This window comes from Dipteris shenzhenensis, chromosome 30, assembly GCF_047967505.1.
Source record: "Dipteris shenzhenensis isolate YYH24624 ecotype China chromosome 30, Dip_SZ_1.0, whole genome shotgun sequence".
Classification (NCBI taxonomy): domain Eukaryota; kingdom Viridiplantae; phylum Streptophyta; class Polypodiopsida; order Gleicheniales; family Dipteridaceae; genus Dipteris; species Dipteris shenzhenensis.
The window spans coordinates 10962581-10985655 of record NC_141625.1 but is presented as its reverse complement, the minus strand read 5'-3'; the positions used below and the strand labels follow the sequence as shown (position 1 = coordinate 10985655).

Genomic DNA, 23075 nt, shown 5'->3' with positions numbered 1-23075 from the left:
ATACATATCTAAGCAATCTTATGGCATGTCCTTTTGTCCGATAGGTACAATACTTTACACATGCCTTGCAATTATTTAATATGAGGACCACACAAAGTATCACAGGCATCAGACAACATTTGCATGGATGGACATGCATGTTTTCGTCTTTTTACAGTTATCATATGAGGATAAAAAAATACGCATCAGCGTGCTCCTATCATATGTGCATTTGTCCAATGGGTATGATACTTTGTGCACATCTGGAAATTATATACTTTAAGGTCCATGCATAGTATCATGCTCATCAGACATTGTTTGCATGGGTGGACATGTGTATTTTCCCATTTCTCACCACGTGTCATATACATGATACGCACCGACGTGCTCCTATGACATGGGCATTTGTCTAATAGGTAAAAAACTTTGCATACATCTTAAGATTATTCAATCTAATGCCCATGTAAAGTATGACTCTCATCAAACACCGTTTGCATGGTTGGACATGCATATGCTTGCCTTTTCACAGCACGTGACACAAAGATGCATATAAAATAACCACCGATGTGCTCTTATGGCATGTCCATTGGTCCGATGCGTACGATACTTTGCACACGTCTTATAATTATTTAATTTAAGGGCTGTAGAAAGTATCACACTCATCAAACACAGTTTGCATGGCTGGACATGCATATTTCCCACCTTTTACATTATCCATCTTCCATGATCGAAGTGGTTGGCCGGCCTCCTACAGACACAGAGTACAAATGCGCCTTCCAAATAGGAGTGAAGCCGTGGTTCAAAGAGATGGAGGATGCAGGGAACGAATTCATCTTCCCTCCATGTCTTGCTACAGCTATGTTGTTACGTCTTTTGCTTCTGGCTCATAGGGGGGGCTCTCATTATTTTCTTTTTCCTTTCTCCTACTAGCTCTAGCGGGACATTCCTTGATGAAATGTCCTCCCAAATGGAATAAGAAGCAAGAGTTGGAATCATTCATCTCACGTTTTTCATCTTTAGGATCTCTCTAGTCTCATGAACAATTATGACATCATTCACGATTGTGGATCCAAATCCAAGCAACAGCATTCCCAAGAACAGCTATTCTAGATACATCTCCCAATTTTTACTCTTTTGAGAACGCAAGCTAAAAGTTGAAAGGGTGTATGTCTAATGCACATATCTTATGTTCTATATGCGCCTCCCAATTTTTATTCTTTTGAGAACACAAGCCGAAAATTGAGCGTATCTATGTGCAGTGCAGCCTACCTGTTTATACATACAAGGAAAGCGTTATGGCACAACTGGTAAGATTTGTGCTCATTAGAGAAAAAAGCGGCGCTATAGAAACTCTAAACTGTATCTACGTGCCATCTTTCTCTCCCCCATTTCTTAATGTTGTAATTTGAGCATAAACTTTCGTTGTGTTCAATGTACCTATGGGTCAAATCAAAACAAGAAGCATAGCGTCTTCATTGTTACCTTTATATCAGAGCAAAGGTGGAACAAATCTCATTTTCTACATCAAGACCTACAAACGCCTGCAAATCTGGAAGCTCCCCATCAACAGCCCCATGATGTGCTCTCCACCTTTTCATTCATGAGCTATCCTCTTCCTCTCTTCCTCGTAAAAATCATGAGCAGAAGATTCCTATTCCTATCAGGCTTTTTTGACTACTACTTTAAGAACCTATTATCCACCATAAAGCCTAGCGGGAGCAAGACTACTCTAGAGCTTGGAAAGCGAGGGTAGAGATTGAGGACGAGGGGGGAAGATGACCTTGAGGAAGACGAGCTCAAGGACAAAGGTGCAAGATGACAAGCTTGAGGACGAACGTGCAAGACAAGCTTGAAGACGATGTTGAAACTCGAGGGTGTTAAATAAAGTCTTTGAATGGCATGCATTGTACATACTTAAGTACACTAGGCTTGTTGACCACGGGCTTGTGCATTAGCTTTTGAACTACCGAGCTTTTGCATTAGGAGCACTTTCTTGGGGATGCTTGCTTAGGGGCCAGTCATATAAATCAGTAGTCTGCATTATAACAAGCGTGTAATTTGGAATAGCCTAGTCATATCCTTCAATTTAATTTCCACAGTACCTAATCACATTTATGCCTACAATGGCCCAAGTGTGCTCACCTTACCATCTCTTTCCTATGGTATCCTAGTTTCCCCACCCACCGACCTAATATTGTAGGAATCATATCTCTCCCCTCCCCATCCCTCTATCATTGTACTTGCTACCACATAGGTCTCGCTCCATACCCACTGTTGTATGGACATTTTGCTTGGTCGCACACTTGCCACCTTGATGAAGCAAGGCAACCTAGCTACTGCACACGCGTCCCGCCAATCAAAGGTATACCAAGGTCCAGGACCTTGAGAAGGCCTATGCCTAGTCTGGCCTAACAATAGGGTTGCTAGACTCCCATGGTATGAGACTGGCCATGGATGTGACGTGGTGCTTGGTTGACCTCAAGCTCAAAGGGTGATCCTTTATATTAGATCTACAGCTAGGTGATTAGCTAGCCATCTCCCCCAGTCTGCTCTTTCTAATCTATGGTTTTTTTGTAGGACTTGGCATCAAAGTAGAACTTGTATTACATCCTGTGGCTTGGGCCTAGCTAATGCTCGCCCAAGATTTGCCCATTTCAATTGGTATCAGAGCCACTCTGTCACTGGAAATTGGGGGCTTATCCTCATATCCTCATCCACATGAGGATCTGTCTTATGTGTTTTGGTGCCCCTAGAAGCAAAATCTTGAGGCGTGGTGGAGGAGGTGAATTTGGTGGATTTGATTTGCCTCTACGTCTGGAGAGAGAATCGGGGTTTGGCTTCTTGCAAAAGCATGTTAGGGTGAAGCAATTCATGAATGAGTTCATGCATAGTAAAATGGACATGATCAGGATGGCTACACCGCTGTCTGAGGACGGTCAAGTGTGTGTGAAAGGCAGGCTGAACTGAGTTTTTGTCAGTTTGTGTGCATAGGTGGATGTTGATGATTCATCAGCCTGAGCAGGCCATCGTTTGCACAAGATGGCTGTCTAGGCTAAATCAGGCCAGTCCGTATGGGTGAGTTTGGCTGATTTGTCAGCCTGAATAGATCACTCTGGTGCTGTTTTGGCTGATTCATCAGCATGAACTGGCTGTAGCAGATGGCGATTCAGCAGGTTGCTGCTTTGTGCTTGTCCCTCCAGCTTTGGAGTGCGAAATGGGTATGCATGGGACTACGGCAATCTTGGAAGCGCCGAGACCTGATTTTGACACTCAAGGCTGCAGCAGATTGACGAATATGCGGACACCCTAATTTTTGGGCTCGTACGTGCTTTGCACACCTTTGCATGCAGCTGCATGGCAGCAGCTCGTGGCATATGGAGTTCATGCATGAGTGCTTTTGGGTCGCGTGCATGTGTTACTTTAGTAACATGCACAAGTGTTCTGAGTTTGAATGCTCATGCATGGACTAGAATGCCAGGCATATAAAAAGGTGTGTGTGCATGTACTTATTTAGTCCATATACCACACTTTCTTAAAGTGTGCATTAGTACATTTCTAACCCACATGTTGACTTTCACTTTGGTCTTTAATGGAAAAGCAAAGCAGGCAAATGCATGAGCAGATCCATTACTTGCATGTGGCATTTTAGTGCATGCAAAGGATGCTACGAATCCCAGGGAAGTTTCATACGTAAACTGAGTTCATGGGCGACTCTATAAGCTGCTCTCTTTGGTTGATTTAGGCAGAAATTTGGCCATTTCCGGCAGTGGCTGGTCAGGTCCTTGTTATCTCTTGTGCACTCTTGTGATTAGCTCCGTTGGGTCCTCTACTGCTCCCTCATTTGACTCCACTTTACCTATCTCTACCCCAGCGTATCTTTGCCATCATCCTAGCTTACCTTGTTGTGAGCTTTGGAAGCCTTGGTACTTTAACTTTCTCCTAAACCCTGCAAGAAATCGTCTCTCCTTTGTCTCTTTTCTGTTTCTTGTGTCAGCCTTGTCCTAGCCTTTCGTTCTTATTGCTATGCCGTCATCTTCTGATCCTCTGCAAGTGCCTATGGAGGGTGCATAACAAATCACCCCCTCCTCAGCCACCTTTGCATAATCCATCCATGTCTCAAATGATGGCGTAGATACCCTATATGAATTAGATGGTTATGTATCATCAGCAGAAACTGCCAACAGCAAACAGCATTGCCAGAAACTTGTGATGCCCGTTGTGCAGCCAAAGGTATCCAATGTTTTCTTCTGATCCTTTTATTGGGGAGAAGGTGTGGTCCTGCCTTAATCGTGGGGGACATATTTTGGTTTGGTGAACTTTCCGAAAGCTCACCGGTTTCAAGAGCTGAAGCAGACATCAGAAAACCTCTTCTTAGGCTCCCTTCACAACAATCGGAAGTAGCAATATGATCACCAATAGTCCCCACAAACACACTTTCCATCTTCAAAAATGTGAAAACAGTTTGTATCTCTGACCACTATTTTACGCTTCTCTATTTTTGATAGAAATGAAGTAGCAGTATGGCAGTCACCACAGATCCGCATGTTCTTCACAACACGTATAGTTGTCCCTTGAGGTGTATTGAGGAGGGCACACGCAATGGCCAGCTTCTCACTATGTCTACAAAGTACATCTTTTTTTACATCATCAGAAGTATTTTGTGACACCCAGTGCAAACTTGGCAATAAAGCTTCTTGTGACATTTTATGAGCAATCTCTTGTATCTTTGCACGGATTTCTTTGCTTTGTACATGCTTTGTATCCCCAACAATAAATGAATGCACATGTCCACTCGCATCAATCCACCAACTACGTCCTGGCTTCTTCCATGCTTCACTTTTCACTCGCATATCTTCAATCTTGTCTGCATCCTCTTGCATGCCAGCAGCTGCATAAATATTGTGCATTAAGATATAAGCTGCACCATCATTTTTATCTATGTGAACTACATTGTCGAAGGCCATTCTCCCAAGCATCACATTTCCCCCTTTGCGACAGGCACCTAATAGAGCACGCCAGACTGGAAGGTAATCAGAACATGGCATCTCCTTGATCATTGCTAAAGCCTTTTCAAAGTCCCCTGCGCGGCCAAAAAGATCAACCATGCAAGTGTAGAGCTCTATATCTGCTGTAATGCCATATTTTGTGCCCATACTTGCAAAATACATTTGGCCCTCATCTACTAGGCCTGAGTGACTACATGCATTAAGCACGGAAGCTAAAGTGAATGCATTGGGGGGGGGGCCCTCACGTTGCATCCGTTCAAAACACTCCAATGCTTCCCGACTCTGCCCTTGTTGGGCATATCCTGATATTAGTGCACTCCAAGAGACCACATTTCGAACAGGAAGCTCATCAAACACGCATTTTGCTTTTGCAAGTGCACCGCATTTGGCATACATGTCCACTAAAGCATTCCCAAGCACAATATTTCTTTCCAACAACCCCTGTTTGACAATCTCCTCATGAATCTGTTTGCCCTTGTCAACTGCTCCTATGATGCCACATGCTTTTAAGATGCAATTGAAAGCAACCTCATCTGGAGAGAAGCCCTCCTGTTGCATCCTTTCATAGCAGTTCAGGGCCTCCTCACCCAGTCCTTGCTGGGCATATCCTGCGATTAGTACACCCCAAGTGGATACGTTCCGAATAGGAAGCTCGTCAAACACTTGTGCTGCTTTTGCAAGTGCACCACATTTGGCATACATATCCACCAAAGCATTCCCAAGGACAACATCTTTCTCCAACAATCCCTTTCTGACAATTTCATCATGGATTTGTTTTCCCTTGTCAGTTGCTCCTACACTGCCACAGGCTTTTAAGGCGCAGGTGAAGGTAACTCCATTCGGACAGAGGCCCTCTTGTCGCATCCGTTGGAAACAATTCAGTGCTTTTTCACCCTGCCCACGTTGGGCATATCCTGCAATTAGTGCAGTCCAAGAAACTACATTCCTCACAGGAAGCTCATCCAGCACCTGTTGTGCTTTCACAAGTTCACCACATTTAGCATACATATCCACCAAAGCAGTCCCAAGCACAGCATTTCCTCCCAGTAAACCCTGTCCAACAATCTCTTCGTGAATTTTTTCACCCTTGCCGGTTGCTCCTACGCTACCACAGGCTTTCAAGACGCAGCTAAAGGTGACAGCATTAGGGGAGATGTCCTCCTGTTGCATCCGTTCGTAACAATTGAGTGCTTCCTCACCCTGCCCCAGTTGGGCATATCCTGCAATTAAAGCAGTCCAAGAGACTACATCCCGAGCAGGAAGCTGTTCAAGCAGTTGACGTGCTTTATCAACGACACCACATTTTGCATACATACTGACCAAAGTGTTGGCTATGTAGCAGCTTTTTCCAAGCAACCCATTTTTTAGAAGATCGGCGTGTATTCTGGCGCCTTTCTGTACATCCTTTTCCTTGGCACAAGCCTTGAGTAATTCCACAATAGTTCTCTCTTCACGAGAAATTTCATCATTCGTTTCTGTCGATATCATTGGTCCTCTTCTTCTAAGCTCTTGATGAATCCAAGGTGGATTGTACCGATTATCAATCCACAAGGATTCTTTAGTGGCTTTGTGCTTAAAATCTGGAGATCCTGGGCCGTTCTGTGATGCAAAACAACCAATGGGAAACAGTCTTCCGGTGGCACAAATAAGTGAGGATGTCGTAAACAAATTTAGCAGACAAGCTAATAGAACTCTCTCGCAACGCTTACCTTGTTGTTCCGATTGTCCCACCACTGCAACGGGTCTCTAAAATACTCTTTCCATAAGAATTCCAAGCCCCTTTTTTCTGTTGAGACAGCCCGGACACCTCTTCCGTATGCACTCCGGAGTTTCCTCTGTACGGCCATGGGCGGGAAGTAAGATCCAGGTTCTCCTATTAGTAAATTGGTGCGGCCATTGAGGTTCTCCTATTAGTAAATTGGTGCGGCCATTGAGGCTATGGAGGGTGTACATTAACAACAAGTTCTCCTACATGGGTGTGTTGATCACTCAGAGTTCTTTGATCACATGGGTGTATTGTGACCACTATGTGTTCTCTGTGTTACACTTCTTTTTGTCCAGAGTCATCAACAATGTGCACGCACTTTCACAACATCAACTGCATTATCATAAAGGCTTTGAAGCCAAATCTTCCATTACTCTAGCTGAAGCTCATCGTTGGAGCTTTGGAGAATTTAGTTGTCTCTAAAGGCGTGGGAGTCGGGAATCTCCTTGAAGTGTAAAAGGTCCCCCGGGTTTCACAACCATTTACCCCCCGTGCACAAGGAAATGATCTCGCGGCGGGTGTGTCATGTCGGGAGAGGCCATAGTTGGGTTTGGGGGGCATAGTCAAAGTGAAACATTTGGGCGCGTGTCCCCTCTACGTGGGGGCCTGGTGTAGTGGGTTGATTAGATGTCCAAGTGACGTGCGTTTGTTGTGTGGAGTTTGTGGGTGTGTGTGTTGTGTGTGTATTGTTTGTGGTGTGCATGTGCACGTTTGTTTTGGTGTGTGTATGGCTTGTGGACAGAGACCTCTCTCTCTCTCTCTCTCTCTCTCTCTCTCTCTCTCTCTCTCGTGATGTGCCATGCCCTAGCCATGAACCCTTTCTTTTCTCTCGCTCGTGCCCCCTTGACCCTTGACCTCTTGTACCTTGACCCCTTGACCCTCAACCTCTTGTGCCTTGACCCCTTAACCCTCAACTTCTTATGCCTTCAACCCCTAACCCTAGACCTCTTATGCCTCACCTTGCCGTAACACACCCCATCGTGTGCTGACTTTTAGCATTTCCCCTCTACCCCTTCGCCCAACTATCACGATGCCACTGCCCCCTCCATCTCACCCCCATTGTGAGATCTTGTGATGCCCTTTTCCCTTACCTTCACCTCCCATTCCACCCTGTGTGGCACAACCCCTAACCCTCACATCTTGATCTGACCATGACCTCCTATGCCACCTGTTGACCTCGACCTTGACCCTAACCTCATGTGCCATTGCTATCGACCCCTCGCATCTTGGATCTGACCATGACCTCCTGTAGCACCTATCTCTCATCCTGTCCCTCAACCTCGACCTGACCTTGACTTGGAAAAGCTATTTGATCGACCATTGCATCCTGCCCTCAACCTTGAAATTGGCCTTGTTGACCTTGACCCTTCCCTTGAGCTCGTGTGCCACCCCTAAACCTAGACCTAAGCCAATTTTCCATGCTATTATTGCCACCCCTTGTATCATGTCCTCCCCATTCCAACCCCCCACATCTGGTCTTTGATCCTAAACTCCCATGTTGCCCTTGACCTTAGCCTTGACCCCACCTTCCATGATGCCCCTTGACCTTAGCCTCGACCCCACTCCCCGTGGCACCTACTATCCATGACCCCCTGCATCGCTTCCTTGATCCCACCTATAGTGTAGTAGTGCCATCAATCCCTTATATCAATTCCCTGACCCCAACCTATCATGCTATTGCTATTGACCCCCACATTTAATCTCGGACCCTAACTCTCGTACCATCGCCACGTGACCCCTCGCATATTATCCCTAACCCTTACCTTCCGTTCTCCTACCTGCTTCATGTGATGCTTCTACTTGCCTCACATGCCCCTACCTAATTTTGACCTCCTCTACCACTTCTTGCCTCTTGTGCTAATATGCCTTGATCTCCTATGCCTCCCCTCAAACCCCTCAACCCACCTCTAACTCTCTTTGCCACCATCTCCTAATGCTTCAATGTGTTGATACATTATATCTTTTATTGCAACCGTGACCTCATGTGCCACCCTCGCAGGCCCTCGGCCCCTCAGCCCTCTTACACCTTGTCTTGGCTCAGAGGCCTTGCCCCCCCTTGTTGTGCCGAGCTCAATTGCTGAGCCCTTGACCTCCCCCCTACCCTCGCACCACCCCTGGCCTCGGTTCCTCGCACTCCCATGCCTTTCTGTTGCCCCAATGTCACACACCTACCCCCGATCCCTTTCCCTATCATGCCTTGCCTCATCGACCCTGATGCCCCATTTGCACATCTAGGCCCTCACCCTTCCACACCTTGCCTCGACTTTGATGCCTCGCCCTAGCCCCTTCCATCTTGACTCCACCCCAACCTCCCTTGTCTCCCCTGCCCCTAGCCCCTTTCCCTCTTTGCCTCTCCTCTAGCCCAATACCCCACCCCAAACTACCTCCGACCACCTGTGCTACCCTTGCTTGTCCTGCGCCTACCCAAACTTCTCGTGTTACTGTTGACTCCACATGTCCTAAATGCCATCTGCTTTCCCTTGATCTCAATCTCTCATGTCTCCCTCGCCCCACCTTCTTGTCCCACACATTGCCTTAATTCCGTGCCTTGCCTAGCTAGCCTGCTCATGCTGCCCCTTGCCCCCCTCTGCCATGCTTGCCTCCTTTGTTGTCCCATGCTTACTACGAAGAGCACAAAAACTGGCCTTCACCTCGTCCATCTCTGACTGTGTGTCTGGCCACCGTAAATGATTAGCTGCGAACTCTCAAGGCTTTTATGAATTTCCACACAAATCGGGAAGCTGTAGACCTTCCACAACCAAACTGCTCAGATATGTATTTGAACTTGTGGCCAGAAGACAAACGGAGCAAGAAAATGGCAACTTTTCTCTCCATAGAAAATAGTCAACGAGTTACATCACGAGAGTTAAGGAATGTTGATAAATCCTAAATGAGCCATATGATTTAGTTTGCAAAAGCAATTATAACTGCAACAACAAACACTATGAAACACTAAAAGATTTCAAAATTATCAAATACTAATAAAAAACTACAAAATATATAGGACAACAAGTAAATATATGCCAGAACTTGTGCAACAAGGAAGAATGATAGAGACATGAATCCATTGATGACACAATGCTGCCATAGCTCAAAAAGGAGGCAGACTAGGAGAAAGAGACAATGTATGGCACAAGGTCAAATGCACATATGGCATGAAGGACAAATACATCAAACAATCATAATTCATCAATCTAATTACTACTCCTTTTGGCAAACTTCTCCATAGTTGTTGCAAGCCTGTCCATTGCTCCTATAAACATTGTGCCAATGCACATATTTACATTGATACTCTCCTTGTTTACTTCTATTGCCTCCTTATGTATTTTATTGCATCCATTCTCCATTTCTTTGAAAGATTGTTCTAGGTTCACATTTCCCTCTTGAATTCTTTGCTTGATTGTGCATCGCTTCAATAAAATTCTCATTCCAGTAGATGAGGATTTTGCTTCGCTAACCCTAAACCATTTTGTATCATCGCCTTCATCGCCAATCTCAGAGGTGGGCACATCAGGAGGAGTCCTTGGTGGTGTTTGCTCCTCAAGGCCTACATGCAAATAGGGAGGAATTTGTATTAAGGTCTATGAAGTTTATGCCAAAGTATTATAAATAAACTAACAATCATGTACCAGGCATGGAAGAGTTGAAGACATCAGCCGTTGGATCCACACAACGTTCCCTTTGAAATATGGGATGCATGATATCCCATAGCTCCCCTGTGAACTGTGACACCTTCATACCCTCCGCAACTCACTGCGTTGGTGACAATGACCAATACGATGACTTTCCAAAAGGGATTTTAGCCTCATAGTCACGCACCCACAAATATTGAGGCCAAATTTTTGAGTGCTTGTCAAGAGCTTGCTCCCATGAGACTTGCAAGCCAGCCTCTATGCAATCTCAAGCAATCCTATGCCATTGCTCCTTGGTTGTCTTTAGCTTCTGCATGAGTCCTCCTTCTCTTCGATGCTTGTTGAATAAAAACTTGCATTTACATAAGATACCCACGGCTAACATGGACCATGTCATTTTCCCATCCCTGATATCATCCTTTGAGGCGTTCGTGGGCCTCACTACACAGCCTCTACCTTAGCTGGGTTGTGGTATTTGAGATGATATTGCAGGAGCAAGTTTGGGGATACGACTTCCCACATTGTGAGCTGGCAATAGAGATTACAGTTGGCTTTCACAAGGGGTTGTTGGAATGGAGGGTAGTTACTCTGATTCTATGTATTGAGATGAAGGAAAAACATCAATATCATGAAAGAAAGAGTCCTAAGAATCAAGGTTGAGATCCATGATAGGCATCCACAGTAGAATGCCTACAAACTGTGGAGGCAATGCCGCAGATGGGATGCCATGGTGTTGTATGGTAGCGGGTGTGTCGAATGCATTAGACGTTTCTGAACTTCGCTAGGTGCGAGCAGGAGCATTGGGTTGGAATCCATAGAAAGAGAAGGGAAAGGAGTATGCCATAGTTGGTTCCCTACAATATATAACAAATACTATTTGAGCTTCCATTTGAATTTTAATTGCTTCACAAAATGCCACGAATTTGTTTATTTGAAGCTTCAATTTACTCTAAGATTTGCATTCCTTGCTTTTGTTTTCAAAACACATGTATATAATGTATTCACTCTAAGCCGACAATCGGAATAGGCACTTCCAATCTAGATGCATATATATTGAATTGAGTATATATCTTAGGTTGTCTCCCATTCTTCTTTTTCCCTTACCTACATACTAGTCAATAAGAATTATTTTGTACATAGGTCCCATTTTTTCTGTACTATTGAATACATTATTTTGATAAACATTATTTTTATAATATAGAATAGATTCTTTTGATAAAGAGGTTTATGAGATCATTCATATGAACTTACTCTTACTTTATAGGATCAAAGTAAGGGATTGTAGATCGAAGAAATTACTCTATTAGCACATCTATCTATTAGCATATGTGGAACCAAATTGCTATTAGCACAACTTATGTTAGCACATATGTATGTTAGCATACATGGAACCATATCCATTAGCACATCTGTTAGCACGTATATTATTGACAGGTTTTTTTTTAGCACTTATAGCATATCTATTATTAGCATATGTGCTAATTATCATCTATTATTAACATATCTATCATTAGCATGTATGTTATTAGTATTTGTGCTATTATCTTATTGTTAATAGCACATCTATTATTGGCATATGTAGTAGCTAGCATATTAGCTATTCAGTTAGCATATATATGTTATCAACATATGCACTAATTAGCATATCAATTACTAGGATATTCGTTATTACCATATGTGCTAATTATCATATATGTTATCAGCATATATGCTAATTAGAATATCATTGAGCACATGTGTTATTAGCACATGTAAAATTGGCACATTTGTTGTTAGCATATATGCTAATTACCCTTGGACTCTAGAACCCTGGACCCGAAATCCTAAACCCTATATCCGATCTAAAACCATAAACTTTATACACTAAACCCTAGATCTTGAATCCCAAACCCTAGACGCTAAACTCTAAACCCTATACCTTATATCTTAAACCCTAATCCTCAAACCCTACTTCCTAAACCCTAAACTTGATATCCTAGACACTAAATCCTAAATTCTAGATCCTAAGCCCTAAATCCTAAACCCTCGAACCTAAACCCTAAACCATAGAACCTAAACCTTAAACCCTCGGCCTTAGACCCTAAATCTTGAATCTTAAACCCTGGATTCTAAGCTCTTAATTGTTGTAAACCGATATGCAAGGAAAAAAGTTTGCAATATGCTTTCATGTAATTTCAAAGATTGTGGAATTTGAGCAAGACATTAGGTTGCACCCTACTTGTTGCTTTAGCAACACATTGGATCCTTTTACTAGGTTTATTGCTTGGGCAATAAGTTGGGGTGTACCACAATCTCAAGTAAGAAGGAGCCCATGCAAATACTTGCGTGGTGCATTGGACTATTGAATACGAGGCTCTTACGGAGCAGTATGAGAGCCTGAATCGAGTTAAAGAAGGCGTCATTAGAACTTTAAAGGCCGTCGAGGCTTACTTGCTAAAACACAATGACTACAATGCATGAACTTTGACGCTCCAGGATGAACTGGCATAAATAAGATGATATAGAGCTTGAAGCTCCTGGCAGTATACATCTTCTAGATGTTACATGGCACACAGTTTAACCTTAACCTGTATCTTTAAGTCTTTATAAATTATCTTGCTTTTGGGCTTTGAATTTTTTGGAGGATTAAATCACCATAGCTAGTCTTGAGTTTTTGAAAAAATTTGAACAACTTCACGTATCAAAATGAAGGCGTTTGAGTCCCTTGCGATTTTTGCAAATGACAGCAGGTATTCTGTTTTTTGTAGCAGCGGATCGAATACCGAATTAATGAGGGATGAAAAAGCTCTAAATTAAAAGATGGATCGAAAGATGCATCTTGTATAGGTAGGCAATGATCACCATCTGTTTTAGGTGAAGTAACAACAGTGGACTCAATTATAATTTGAACATCCGATTCAACCATGGTCCCTACATCCAAATAGGTAGAGTATCATCAGTTGACGCACATCTGATACCACGATCTTGCATTGGAGTCTCCATAAATCCATCTAAGGAGATAAAAGATGGGCTCCAATTTAACAGAAGGAGGCTTTGTTTTAGATACTTTATCATCTTTAAAATTCAAAGATACCTTTGCATCACTTTTAGATAAATCTTGAAATGAATTTTCAATCACCATTGATGGAGAAATCATAATCGACTCGACACCATGTTTCTTAAGGAGGATTAGAAGGACAAGCAAGCATGGATGGGGAATATTTATTCGACGAGGGGGGTACTATAGTCGTTTGCAAAATGCCCAATTTGCTTACATTTGTAATAACAAGCATTCGAAAAAGAGGCAAATTGAAGCGTAATGCGAAGAGGGGAATCAAGTCCTAATCCAATATCCAAAAAGGCAGCGCCTCTCCAACAGAATAGCACCAACGAACTCTCTAGCACGGCACCTTCCATCGAACTACGTCTCTAAGCTCTACAAGGGCCAAGGCTCACGTGGCCTCTCCAACAACGCGCAAGCAACACCTAATCAAACGGCACCCACAAAGCATGCTCCGACGGCTCTACAACTCGCCTTCGAGCTTCTCCCTCTAAGCTAGCGACGGCCTACTACAGCTTGCCTACGGGCTTCTGCTAAAAAGCTCACAACTACACCTACGACTACAATGCCTACTGCAAAAGACTCAAAACAACTCTTTAGCAGCACTGCCAACACGCCCAGCGCTGCCGCCATCCACAAGCACAGCGCCATCACCGATCTCTATGGCTGCTCCAACGCAAACGACGGCCAACCATCCGCCAGCTTCAAAGTGCCTGACTACTCCATCCCCGATCGGCTATCGAGACCTCTAGGCCAAGCAAAGCTCCATAGTCGACCAGTCGCTCTCCAATGCAGCCCATGTGCTACAGACTCCTCAAGCGGCAGAAATCCACAAACATAAGGAATCTAAAAAGATTTTGTCAGAATCACAAAAGATTACGATGGCCAGTTCTCCAACACGTGGCAAGATAAGGCTCAACCTATCCCAAGTTAACCGTGGTTGCACTAATGCGGGTTTATTAAACCCTGGGTCAGCCTTATGGTGGATAAGGTGGGTGAGGGCAACTAGGGTTGGTCAAGCAGATAAACACGTGGTACCCCTATCTACACTGCCATGTCAGCAACCCCATGAGGCGACCACATCATCACCTCATCCACCTTGCCACGTCACTTAGACACGTCAACAAGGTCCACATCATCACCAACTAACACGTGGCATTGATTGGCACATATCATCGATTGCCACATCACCTCATCTGCCAAGTCAACATTCAAAGTCAAAGAGCCACATCATCACTTTGACCAATCAACAGTCAACTGCCATATCATCACTGCCATGTGGCACACAGCCTCCTGCCAGGCACTGTTACCTCCTTCCAAGCACACATAGCCTTTGCATGTGCACCCAGCTACCACATCATCAGTGCTCCACTGGCACACCTCTTGCTAGGCACAATGCCACATCATCATTGCATGTGACCCACAGTGACATCATCATTGAGCACCATTGCACTCCTTTTGCCCCTCCACCTAGATCAAGGTGTATCTCTTGATCCACGAAGAATTTGAGGGCGCTCCAAAAAGAAAAGTCGCTCGATTTTTTATGCTCTACGCACTCGTCACATCATGCGCACATTTTGGCACAAGTATCACTCACTTTTGAGCTTCATCGGACAAAATCCACTTCCTACATGCACATCCGCCTCTACATCCATGCATCTGACCCAACACTTAAAAAGAACAAAAGAAAATGAATTATTTGATGTTATTTCATCGCTCAATGGTTGGTATAGATCTAGATCAGAGTAGACTAGATCACCATAGAGGGGACGCTTTGAATCTCCCCAAGTTGCCAATCTAAGCCATGCTCGAAATTCCCGACTAGTACCTCGGACAGTCCATACACTCACATATGGTTTCACATCATCACATTACCTGAAACCTAATGTTCATCAGTTCAATGAGCAAACTTCAGAGTGTTTAGAGGCATTGCCGATTTTTCAGTGGTGGGCAAATAGCATATGATTTGATTTCACACACACATGCCACCATTGTAAAGCCTATTCGGCTATTTCACAGCATTGTGCACATCATTTCAGCCTTGTAAAGCCTCTTGGCTATTCTCGGCATCATTTGCCACAAGCCTTATAACACAAATCGGAATTTATATATTGCAGTTCTATCTTCACCGCCGACAGTTCAAAGTTTGCAGTTGATTCATATAGTGATTTTCACGACACTTTGAGTACATTTCTTGCACCATGTGTACGACTAGCAACCTCAATTTGGAGGCATCTGCTAAGCTAGACAACTCCAATTACGGTACATGGAAATATCGAATGGAGACCATTCTTGTACTTCAAGACAAATGGGAGTATGTCGATGGGTCTACACCTAGACCATTGGACGATCCAGCCACCAGTAGCTCTACTCCACCTATTGTTACAGCACCAGCAGTGGGATCTACAATGGGATCTACAGCTACACAAACAATTTTCGAACCTATAGCAGATCTTGCCATTGCCCAAGCTTAGGCAGAATGGGATAAAAAAGACAAGTATGCATATCATCTAATCAAGCAGAATGTGCAAGATTTCATGCTAGGACAGCTCAGCATAGTAAAGACATCGAAAGAAGTATGGGATATGTTCGCAGCTCTATCCAAGAACACATCCAGGATTCTCACACTGAGAAACCAAATCAATTAGAGTATTCGCAACAGTAGCGAAACTGGTCATGCTTATGTACTCTGGATAAAAGACTACAACAATCAACTCACAGCAGTAGGAGAGACTATGAATCTCGCAGAAATGGTTTAAGTAATCCTAAATGGACTATGAGAGGGATACGAGAATCTAGTTGAGAGTATTGCCATCCAATGGCAAATTCTAACACTGGAAGAGTCCATTCGGTCCTACTTGGTGAAGAACTCAGAACTCAGGTAATTCTAATGATCAGGCATTCAAAGCTTCAGACAGAAGTAGAGGCAGAGGTAGATCATACCAGAGAAGTGGTCATCATTAGCAATAGAGTCATCAGCAAAGTCAGCATTAGCATCAGCATCAATTGTCCTCAGCAAAGAGGAAATCATTCCAATCTAGGAAGATTCTAAGGACAAGGGAATGCATCCACCAACTTGTCAAACATCCAGTGCAACTACTGTCACAAGTTTGGACACTATGAAAGAGATTGCCAAGAAGCAGTACGACCAAGGCGGTCAGTCTAGAAGCAATCGAGGCAATTTTCGCGGCAGAGAAAATCATCGTGGTGGACATTCTAGTTCACAGTCATTTTGCAAATGAACATGGGAATATGTTTCTTGCAAGCGAGGAAATGCATCAAATTGATACAGTGTACCTAGAAAACTGATTTCAATCCAAAAGAGAATTTCAGCCTATCATGCCATATGGCCTTTCTAATGCCTCGGCCACATTCCAACGAGTCATGTTCACAACTTTTAAGTCATTTTTGAATAAGTTTTACAGGTGTTCTTGGATGATTTGTGCATCCATTCAAACAAATGGGACCACTTTAAATGTCTTGAAGAAGTACTAATCAAATGCAAGGAGTATGGCATCTCCCTAAATCCAACAAAATGCCAGTTCATGGTCACCCATGGAGTTGTTTTGGGACACATCATCTCTCAACATGGGATTGCAACTGACATGGACAAAATCAAAATCATAATAGAATTGCCTCCTCCTATAAATTCCAAAGGTGTACAGGTCTTTATGGGACATGCCGGCTATTATAGAAGATTTATATTGCGGTATGCCATGATAGCTAGACCACTTTACGAATTATTAGTGGAGTTCTTATGGACCGAAGAGTGCAACCAAGCCTTTGAGCTTTTAAAGTGGCGCCTAATCACAGCACCCATCCTTATATCTCCCAATTGGGATATTGATTTTCATGTACATACTGATGGATCCAAGTATGCAATTGGGAGTGTGCTTTGTCAACCTGGTGAACATAAGAAAGACTACCCCTTCTACTTTGCCAGTCGACAACTCAATGATGCAGAGATCAACTATACAACCATAGAAAGAGAAACCCTAGCAATGGTGTATAGTGTAAAGAAATTTCGGTACTATCTACTGGCAAATGATTTTGTCTTCTATACCTATCTGCAAAATGGCACAAGAGATATGGTCATGTCAATTTCAAGTACTTATTAGATCTCAAGAATCAGAATATGGCAATTGGGATTTCAAAGCTACAGTTTCTTGGAAAGGTTTGTGAAGCATGCTGTTTCGGCAAACAAAAGCAAACCAACTTTGGTAGAAGTACCTCTCGTGCATGAGGTATTCTTGATTTGATACATACAGATGTATGGGGTTATGCCTAGACCCGCAGCATCAATGGTTCACTTTACTACTTGACTTTCATCCACGACTACATCAGATATTGTTGGGTCTACTTTTTGAAAGAGAAATCTAAAGTGTTTTCCAAATTTCAAGAATTCAAAGCCATGGTAGAAAACCAGACAGGCAGAAAGATCAAAGTCATGAGATCAGACAGAGGAGGTGAATACATGTCTTCAACATTCATGGACTTTTGCAGAAGTCATGGCATTTGAAGACAATTCACTTGTGCAAATACGCCTCAGCAGAATGCAATAACTGAAAGGAAGAATGGAACTTTAGCAGACAATGTTAGAGCAATGCTTAGTGAGAAGCATCTTCTGAATTAGTATTGGGCAAAAGCAATAGCCACTACGAACTACTTGCTTAATTGGCTTCCTACCGAACCAATATAAAGCATTCAATAGACACAAGCCACACATTGGGCATCTCCGCACATTTGGTTGCATAGCATATGCCCACATACATGATGATCATCTCGTAGAGAATTGGATTCGAAGTCACATAAATGCATCATGGTTGGCTATAGTGAAGAAAGCAAAGCATACAAGCTGTATGATCCCATCAACCGCAAGGTCATTATCTCTAGAGATGTAATCTTTGATGAGGAATCATAATGGAAAACCTCAAATATACAGGAAATGGAAGCATCGACTTCAAAGTCATCTACAGAAAAGGTTGATGATGAAAAAGAGCAAGAATTGCCAGAAACACCTCAAGCAGAGCCACAACAGCTCAGACGGTCTATTAGGGAAAGTAGGCCACCAACCAGATTGACATATGCTCTGAGAGCCAAAGCAATTCAGGTGGAAACCACCACCTATGCTCTTATGACTACCATCATGACTATAGAAGAGCCAGTGTACTTCGAAGACACAGTAGATAAGTGAGAATGGCAAACTGCTATGAATGAAGAAATGGATGCTTTGTACAATAATAATACTTGGGGATTATGCGACCTTCAACCAGGAAAGAAGGCACATCAATATGGTTAGGATTATGATGAGACTTATGCTCCAGTAGCAAAGATGGATTCCATACGGTTCTTGATATCACTAGCGACACTTAGCAGATGGAATGTCTATTAGCTCGATGTTAAGGATGCATTTCTCAATGGTTATCTAGACGAGGAAGTCTACATGCAACAACCTGCAGGTTATGTTGAACCAGGAAAAGAGAATAAGGTTTGCCATCTCAAACGATGGCTATTTTCCCTTATAAGAGCCTAGTTTGGATGTTTTTCCCTTATGCATGACAGGATCCAGGGTTATAAGGAAATGTCATATCAGGGGAAAAGAGGTCTAGAGCATAGGGTGCAATTTCCTCTTGTCCCACTCTATTTCCCCTCCATTTTCCCACGTGCATTTGCAAGGCATAACAATTTCCCCCTCTTTTTTCCCTCCCATGACATAAGGCCATGGTCATCTAGTATGGGGGAGCTCTTGGCACTTTGCTAAGAGTTAGAGGTGCAACAAAAGAATTAAAAATATTGGCCGTAGTGGTTTCTTTAACTAGAACTGGGCAGGTAGCAGTGAACGGTGTTAGGCTAGATGAGCAGAATCTCATTCCAAGCCACTGTGCTGCGTGCCTAACAAGAAAGGAGGGAGAGAAACTAGACTAGGGGAGGTAGGACCTGGCTCATGTGGGTGTGGGGTTGCTTTTTAGAGTGTGTCATGTGGCTCAACGAGAGGGGGCAAAATGGGGGGTTGGCTCCACTATGCTGCCGGGGTAACTAAAGATATTGGTGGGTTTGACACTTTATTTGAAATGCTAATCATCCCTCGGCAAATCCTTCTTGGCAGAATTTGGGTTTTGCCAAGAGTTTGAGACGCAACAAAAGAACTAAAAATATTGGCCGTTAAAGATATATTGGTGGGTTTGAAACTTAATCATCCGTGGCAATCCTTAGGTAAGCTCCTCTAATTGTCTGGCAGAATTTGGGTTTTGTCTATGAGTCTGCAGTGAATCATACACTGTTCTCTCCCTTTGCTCCCCCTTCCTCTATCCTCAGGCATTATCCTTATCAAGGGGCTAGTTTTCATCCCTTTCTATGCTCCTCGTTGGGCTCGAGAATAGCAGGCTTGATCACCTTTGAATCGAGATCCTGCACAGCCCATCAGCCACGATTCGCACACTCTACCTGCCTCCTTTGCCCTCTTTTCACTTGGGTTTTTCCTGAGAGTTGGAAGACAGGTATTTAATCGAGCTGCTTTATTTGCTGCGCATCATTTGGTGAGCATTTTTGCCTTGCTTGTTGGTGGGGGGTTTGCTCTCTATCACTATGCTCCACCTTCTGTAAAATCTGTCCTCTGTTTCATTCCTGCATCACGAGCATTCGTTGCGTATCAGTTGTAGACTCATTCCACCTCTCAGCAGCAAGCATTTGCCGCTACATGTCTTCATCCGCATTTACTTTGGTTTGAAGGTAACATTTTTTATCTGCATCTTGGTTTCTATCCCCTCCAGCCCTACGTCATCTTAATGCCTGTCCGCTTCTATGAACTGGGTTCGCAGCTTCGTTTGGAGAGGGGGAGAGAAAGAAAGCAAGAAAGAACGAAAGATTATACCAACGTCTGGCCTATGAGACAAAAACGCGTGTTTTGTTGCATTTGAAGCAAAGCCCCTTCGCCTCGTGCTAGAGAATCTGTACGAGCTTGGTTTGCTGAAAAGTCTTTTGAGGCTTGTTGTCGCTCGCTCATGGTTGTTCTTTTTCTTAGGCTTTTCACCGTGACCGGCTATAGGAGGTCCTGTTTTCTTGTACGTCAAAGAACGTTTGCAAAGTGAATCGCCTGATCAAGGGTCTTAAAGTTATTTCTCTTAATCTCGTTTTGATCATCTTTTGAAAGATTACTAGTGCGTTCGACGCCTTCTCAAAGTTGATACTTTTGTACTGAAGTCTGATCCCACAGAAGTTATCTAGTATTTAATACTAAATACCATGGTTGTAAGACACGTTAAGACACAACACGTCAGACACGAGTGTCTAAAGTGTCTTAAAGATAAGACACGTAAGACACGTTATTGTGGTTATAATAATAAATATTTAACTAATATATGTATACAAGTGTGTACAACCTGCTAGTTGCTAGATTCTAGAAGTACAAATAAGCTACTCTTGAACAAGGCAAGAAGTAACAATGCACTCGTACAATGTAGTTAAGAGTCAAGACTTGTCACTCTAGACTTGAAAGTTAAGACTCACGACTCAAGAGCTTGCAAGTTAAGAGTCATGACTTAAGAGCTTGCAAGTCACGACTCACAATTGTAAAGGTTTAAACTGACAATTGAATCTTGATATTGAAAATCCAGATAAACAACTTAACAAGAGCCTAGAAGGCTACATATATTATAAGCCAATCATCATATATCAATAAACATAAATATCATGGCAATAGTCAGTCAGTCACATGTGACATGAATGAAATCTGCATCTCAATACATATAATTAAAAGGAAACTTTCGACTCTCAAGAGTCAAAGCTCTCAAGATTCATCCTAATGAGGTCACTCCCATTGCTGGATCCGAAGTCACCATCAATGATGGCATGGTTAAGTCAAACTCAATGTTTGTTGTTACACCCTACCCACCACAAAAAAGAAAAGAAAAAACAAGAGCGTCTAAAGGTGTCTTAAGGTAAGACACGTGTCTCAAGTGTCTTAACAACCATGCAATGAATATCTTTGGCATATTACATGTACAATCTGACCACATTGTCACCCATTTTGAGCATATTATCTCCTGGTCCATCTTTGTTCTGTCATAACGATTCTGGTTTGGTGTTGGCAAAAGGATGTGGTCAAATGTCTTGTTGATTGTCTTCAGGTTTTACTTTTAAAGGCATGTTTCATAATAGCTTTGTTTATTTCACGTTTTGACACTGATTATCTTTTATAGAAAATTTCAGGTGTATGATTTGGTGACCTTGAATCATCTTAATGCCTGTAATTTATCTGTTACTTGTTCAGGGAGGAGCAACTCAAAGTACTTGCATCACTTCTGTCAGTGAAAGGTGAGAGTTTTGCTACACGGAAGCCAAACCACATACTTGGAGACTTTGTGTTCAGCACCATGGCCTTGGAAGTCATTTCTGCCTCCAGCTGCACTCACTACAACAATTACCAGATGGCTCCTACGTCTTCCTCTTCTGGGGTGTTTTTTGTACGCAGTACAAGATTACACACAAGGTGACCATCCTTTTCTTTTATTATGGTTGCATCATCGTTTGTTGTTGTTACTAAACAGCTTTTGCAATACAAGAAACATGCTGCTGCTCGTCTAGCCAAGAGAGATGGTAAGGTTTTGAAAAATAACTTGTGTGTGCTCGAGCCTCGAGGAACATATTTTGTGTGTAGTTTGTGGAGGTTATCTTATCCTAAAGGTAGAAGATTTGATTTCCAAGCTTGCACTGTATGAAAAATATTATTGGCATAGATATTCTTGAGTTTTAGGGTTTTGAGATAAGCAATTAAGTGCTTGCAAAGCTAATTTTTGGAAATGCCTGTTTTGGAGAGACTAAGATGAGATACTCTTGTCTTCACATGCGATTTATTGGTTGGATGAAGAGAATGTGGGCAACTTTTCATTAGCCTTCTCCTTTATTGCTAGCCTTTATCATTGCCGAGTTTGCTCTTCGCCTTTGGATTACATTAAGGTCTTAAAGCCACAATTTTCAACCTTGTGGCTGAATTGTACTGTTTGGTTTGATTTTAGAAGATGAGATTTGCTGTGTACACAACCCGCATGCAAGCGCACACGCACATGCAAAGACAAGCTTATGCTGAACGATAGCGAATTCAGACTTGATCTGCTAAGAAACAATGTTCTACCAGTGTATCTAGGGTCCTTAATCTTAAAAGCAGTGGTCTGAAGTGCTACACTAATTATTTGGAACGTTTTTAAACATTTGGGTTTATTAAACAAGCTCGTTTGCTTGCATATAGTTTGAACTTCGAGCAAACAGGCCTGTTGCTTTCCTGTTTAATTATGCAAAGTTCAATGCTGTAATTTATTAAGTTATAAACATGAATGCTTATTGGAATTGGGACGTGGACCTTGGGCTCACCCTTGAGGCCATTATAAATTGAATTGTTTTCGCCCATGTTCCTGAGTGTTTCTTGGTGCAATTAGTGCATGGAACCATGCATTTTAGAACCCAGGCATGTGTATATTTATACCAGGCATGTAAATTTTTATGACACGTCTTGAAAATTTTTTCAGTCAAAACACATTTGGAAAATTTTCCAAACGCGTTTTGAAACACCATGTTGGAAAATGTCTGGCTGTTAGAAATCAACCAACAGAGGGTACGCACAGTGGAAGCCTTATAGAATAGCCCAGGAGCTTACACAG

At 42.9% G+C, this 23075-nt stretch overlaps 2 protein-coding genes across 3 annotated transcripts in view; one reads left to right on the top strand and one right to left on the bottom strand.

Annotated features, from left to right (window-relative positions):
* Positions 1-4260: 4260 nt before the first annotated feature.
* Positions 4261-6881, bottom strand: LOC147881711 (pentatricopeptide repeat-containing protein At2g03880, mitochondrial-like). Its single transcript, XM_087401904.1, has 2 exons — positions 6695-6881; positions 4261-6584 (listed from the first exon to the last, which is right to left on the bottom strand). Exons 1-2 carry the CDS (start codon positions 6830-6832, stop codon positions 4389-4391), a joined length of 2334 nt encoding a protein of 777 aa, XP_087258030.1. The 5' UTR covers positions 6833-6881; the 3' UTR covers positions 4261-4388.
* Positions 6882-19622: 12741 nt separating this feature from the next.
* Positions 19623-23075, top strand: part of AGD2 (Pyridoxal phosphate (PLP)-dependent transferases superfamily protein) — a 69965-nt gene continuing 66512 nt past the window's right edge. The window contains exons 1-2 of one of the 2 annotated variants that reach the window (XM_087401782.1): positions 19623-19919; positions 21692-21910. In XM_087401782.1, coding sequence (XP_087257908.1) covers positions 21795-21910 — 116 coding nt within the window. In that variant the 5' untranslated portion in view covers positions 19623-19919; positions 21692-21794. Of the gene's footprint in view, positions 19920-19974; positions 20152-21691; positions 21911-23075 lie in introns of those variants that run through there. The other variant, XM_087401783.1, reaches the window with a different exon arrangement.

Bases quoted from the DNA above. Each gene is read 5' to 3' on its own strand.
- LOC147881711 (XM_087401904.1), bottom strand. From the start codon at position 6,832: ATGGCCGTACAGAGGAAACTCCGGAGTGCATACGGAAGAGGTGTCCGG. The intron at 6,585-6,694 runs GTAAGCGTTGCG...TTTGCATCACAG, and splicing joins GGGACAATCGGAACAACAAG to AACGGCCCAGGATCTCCAGA.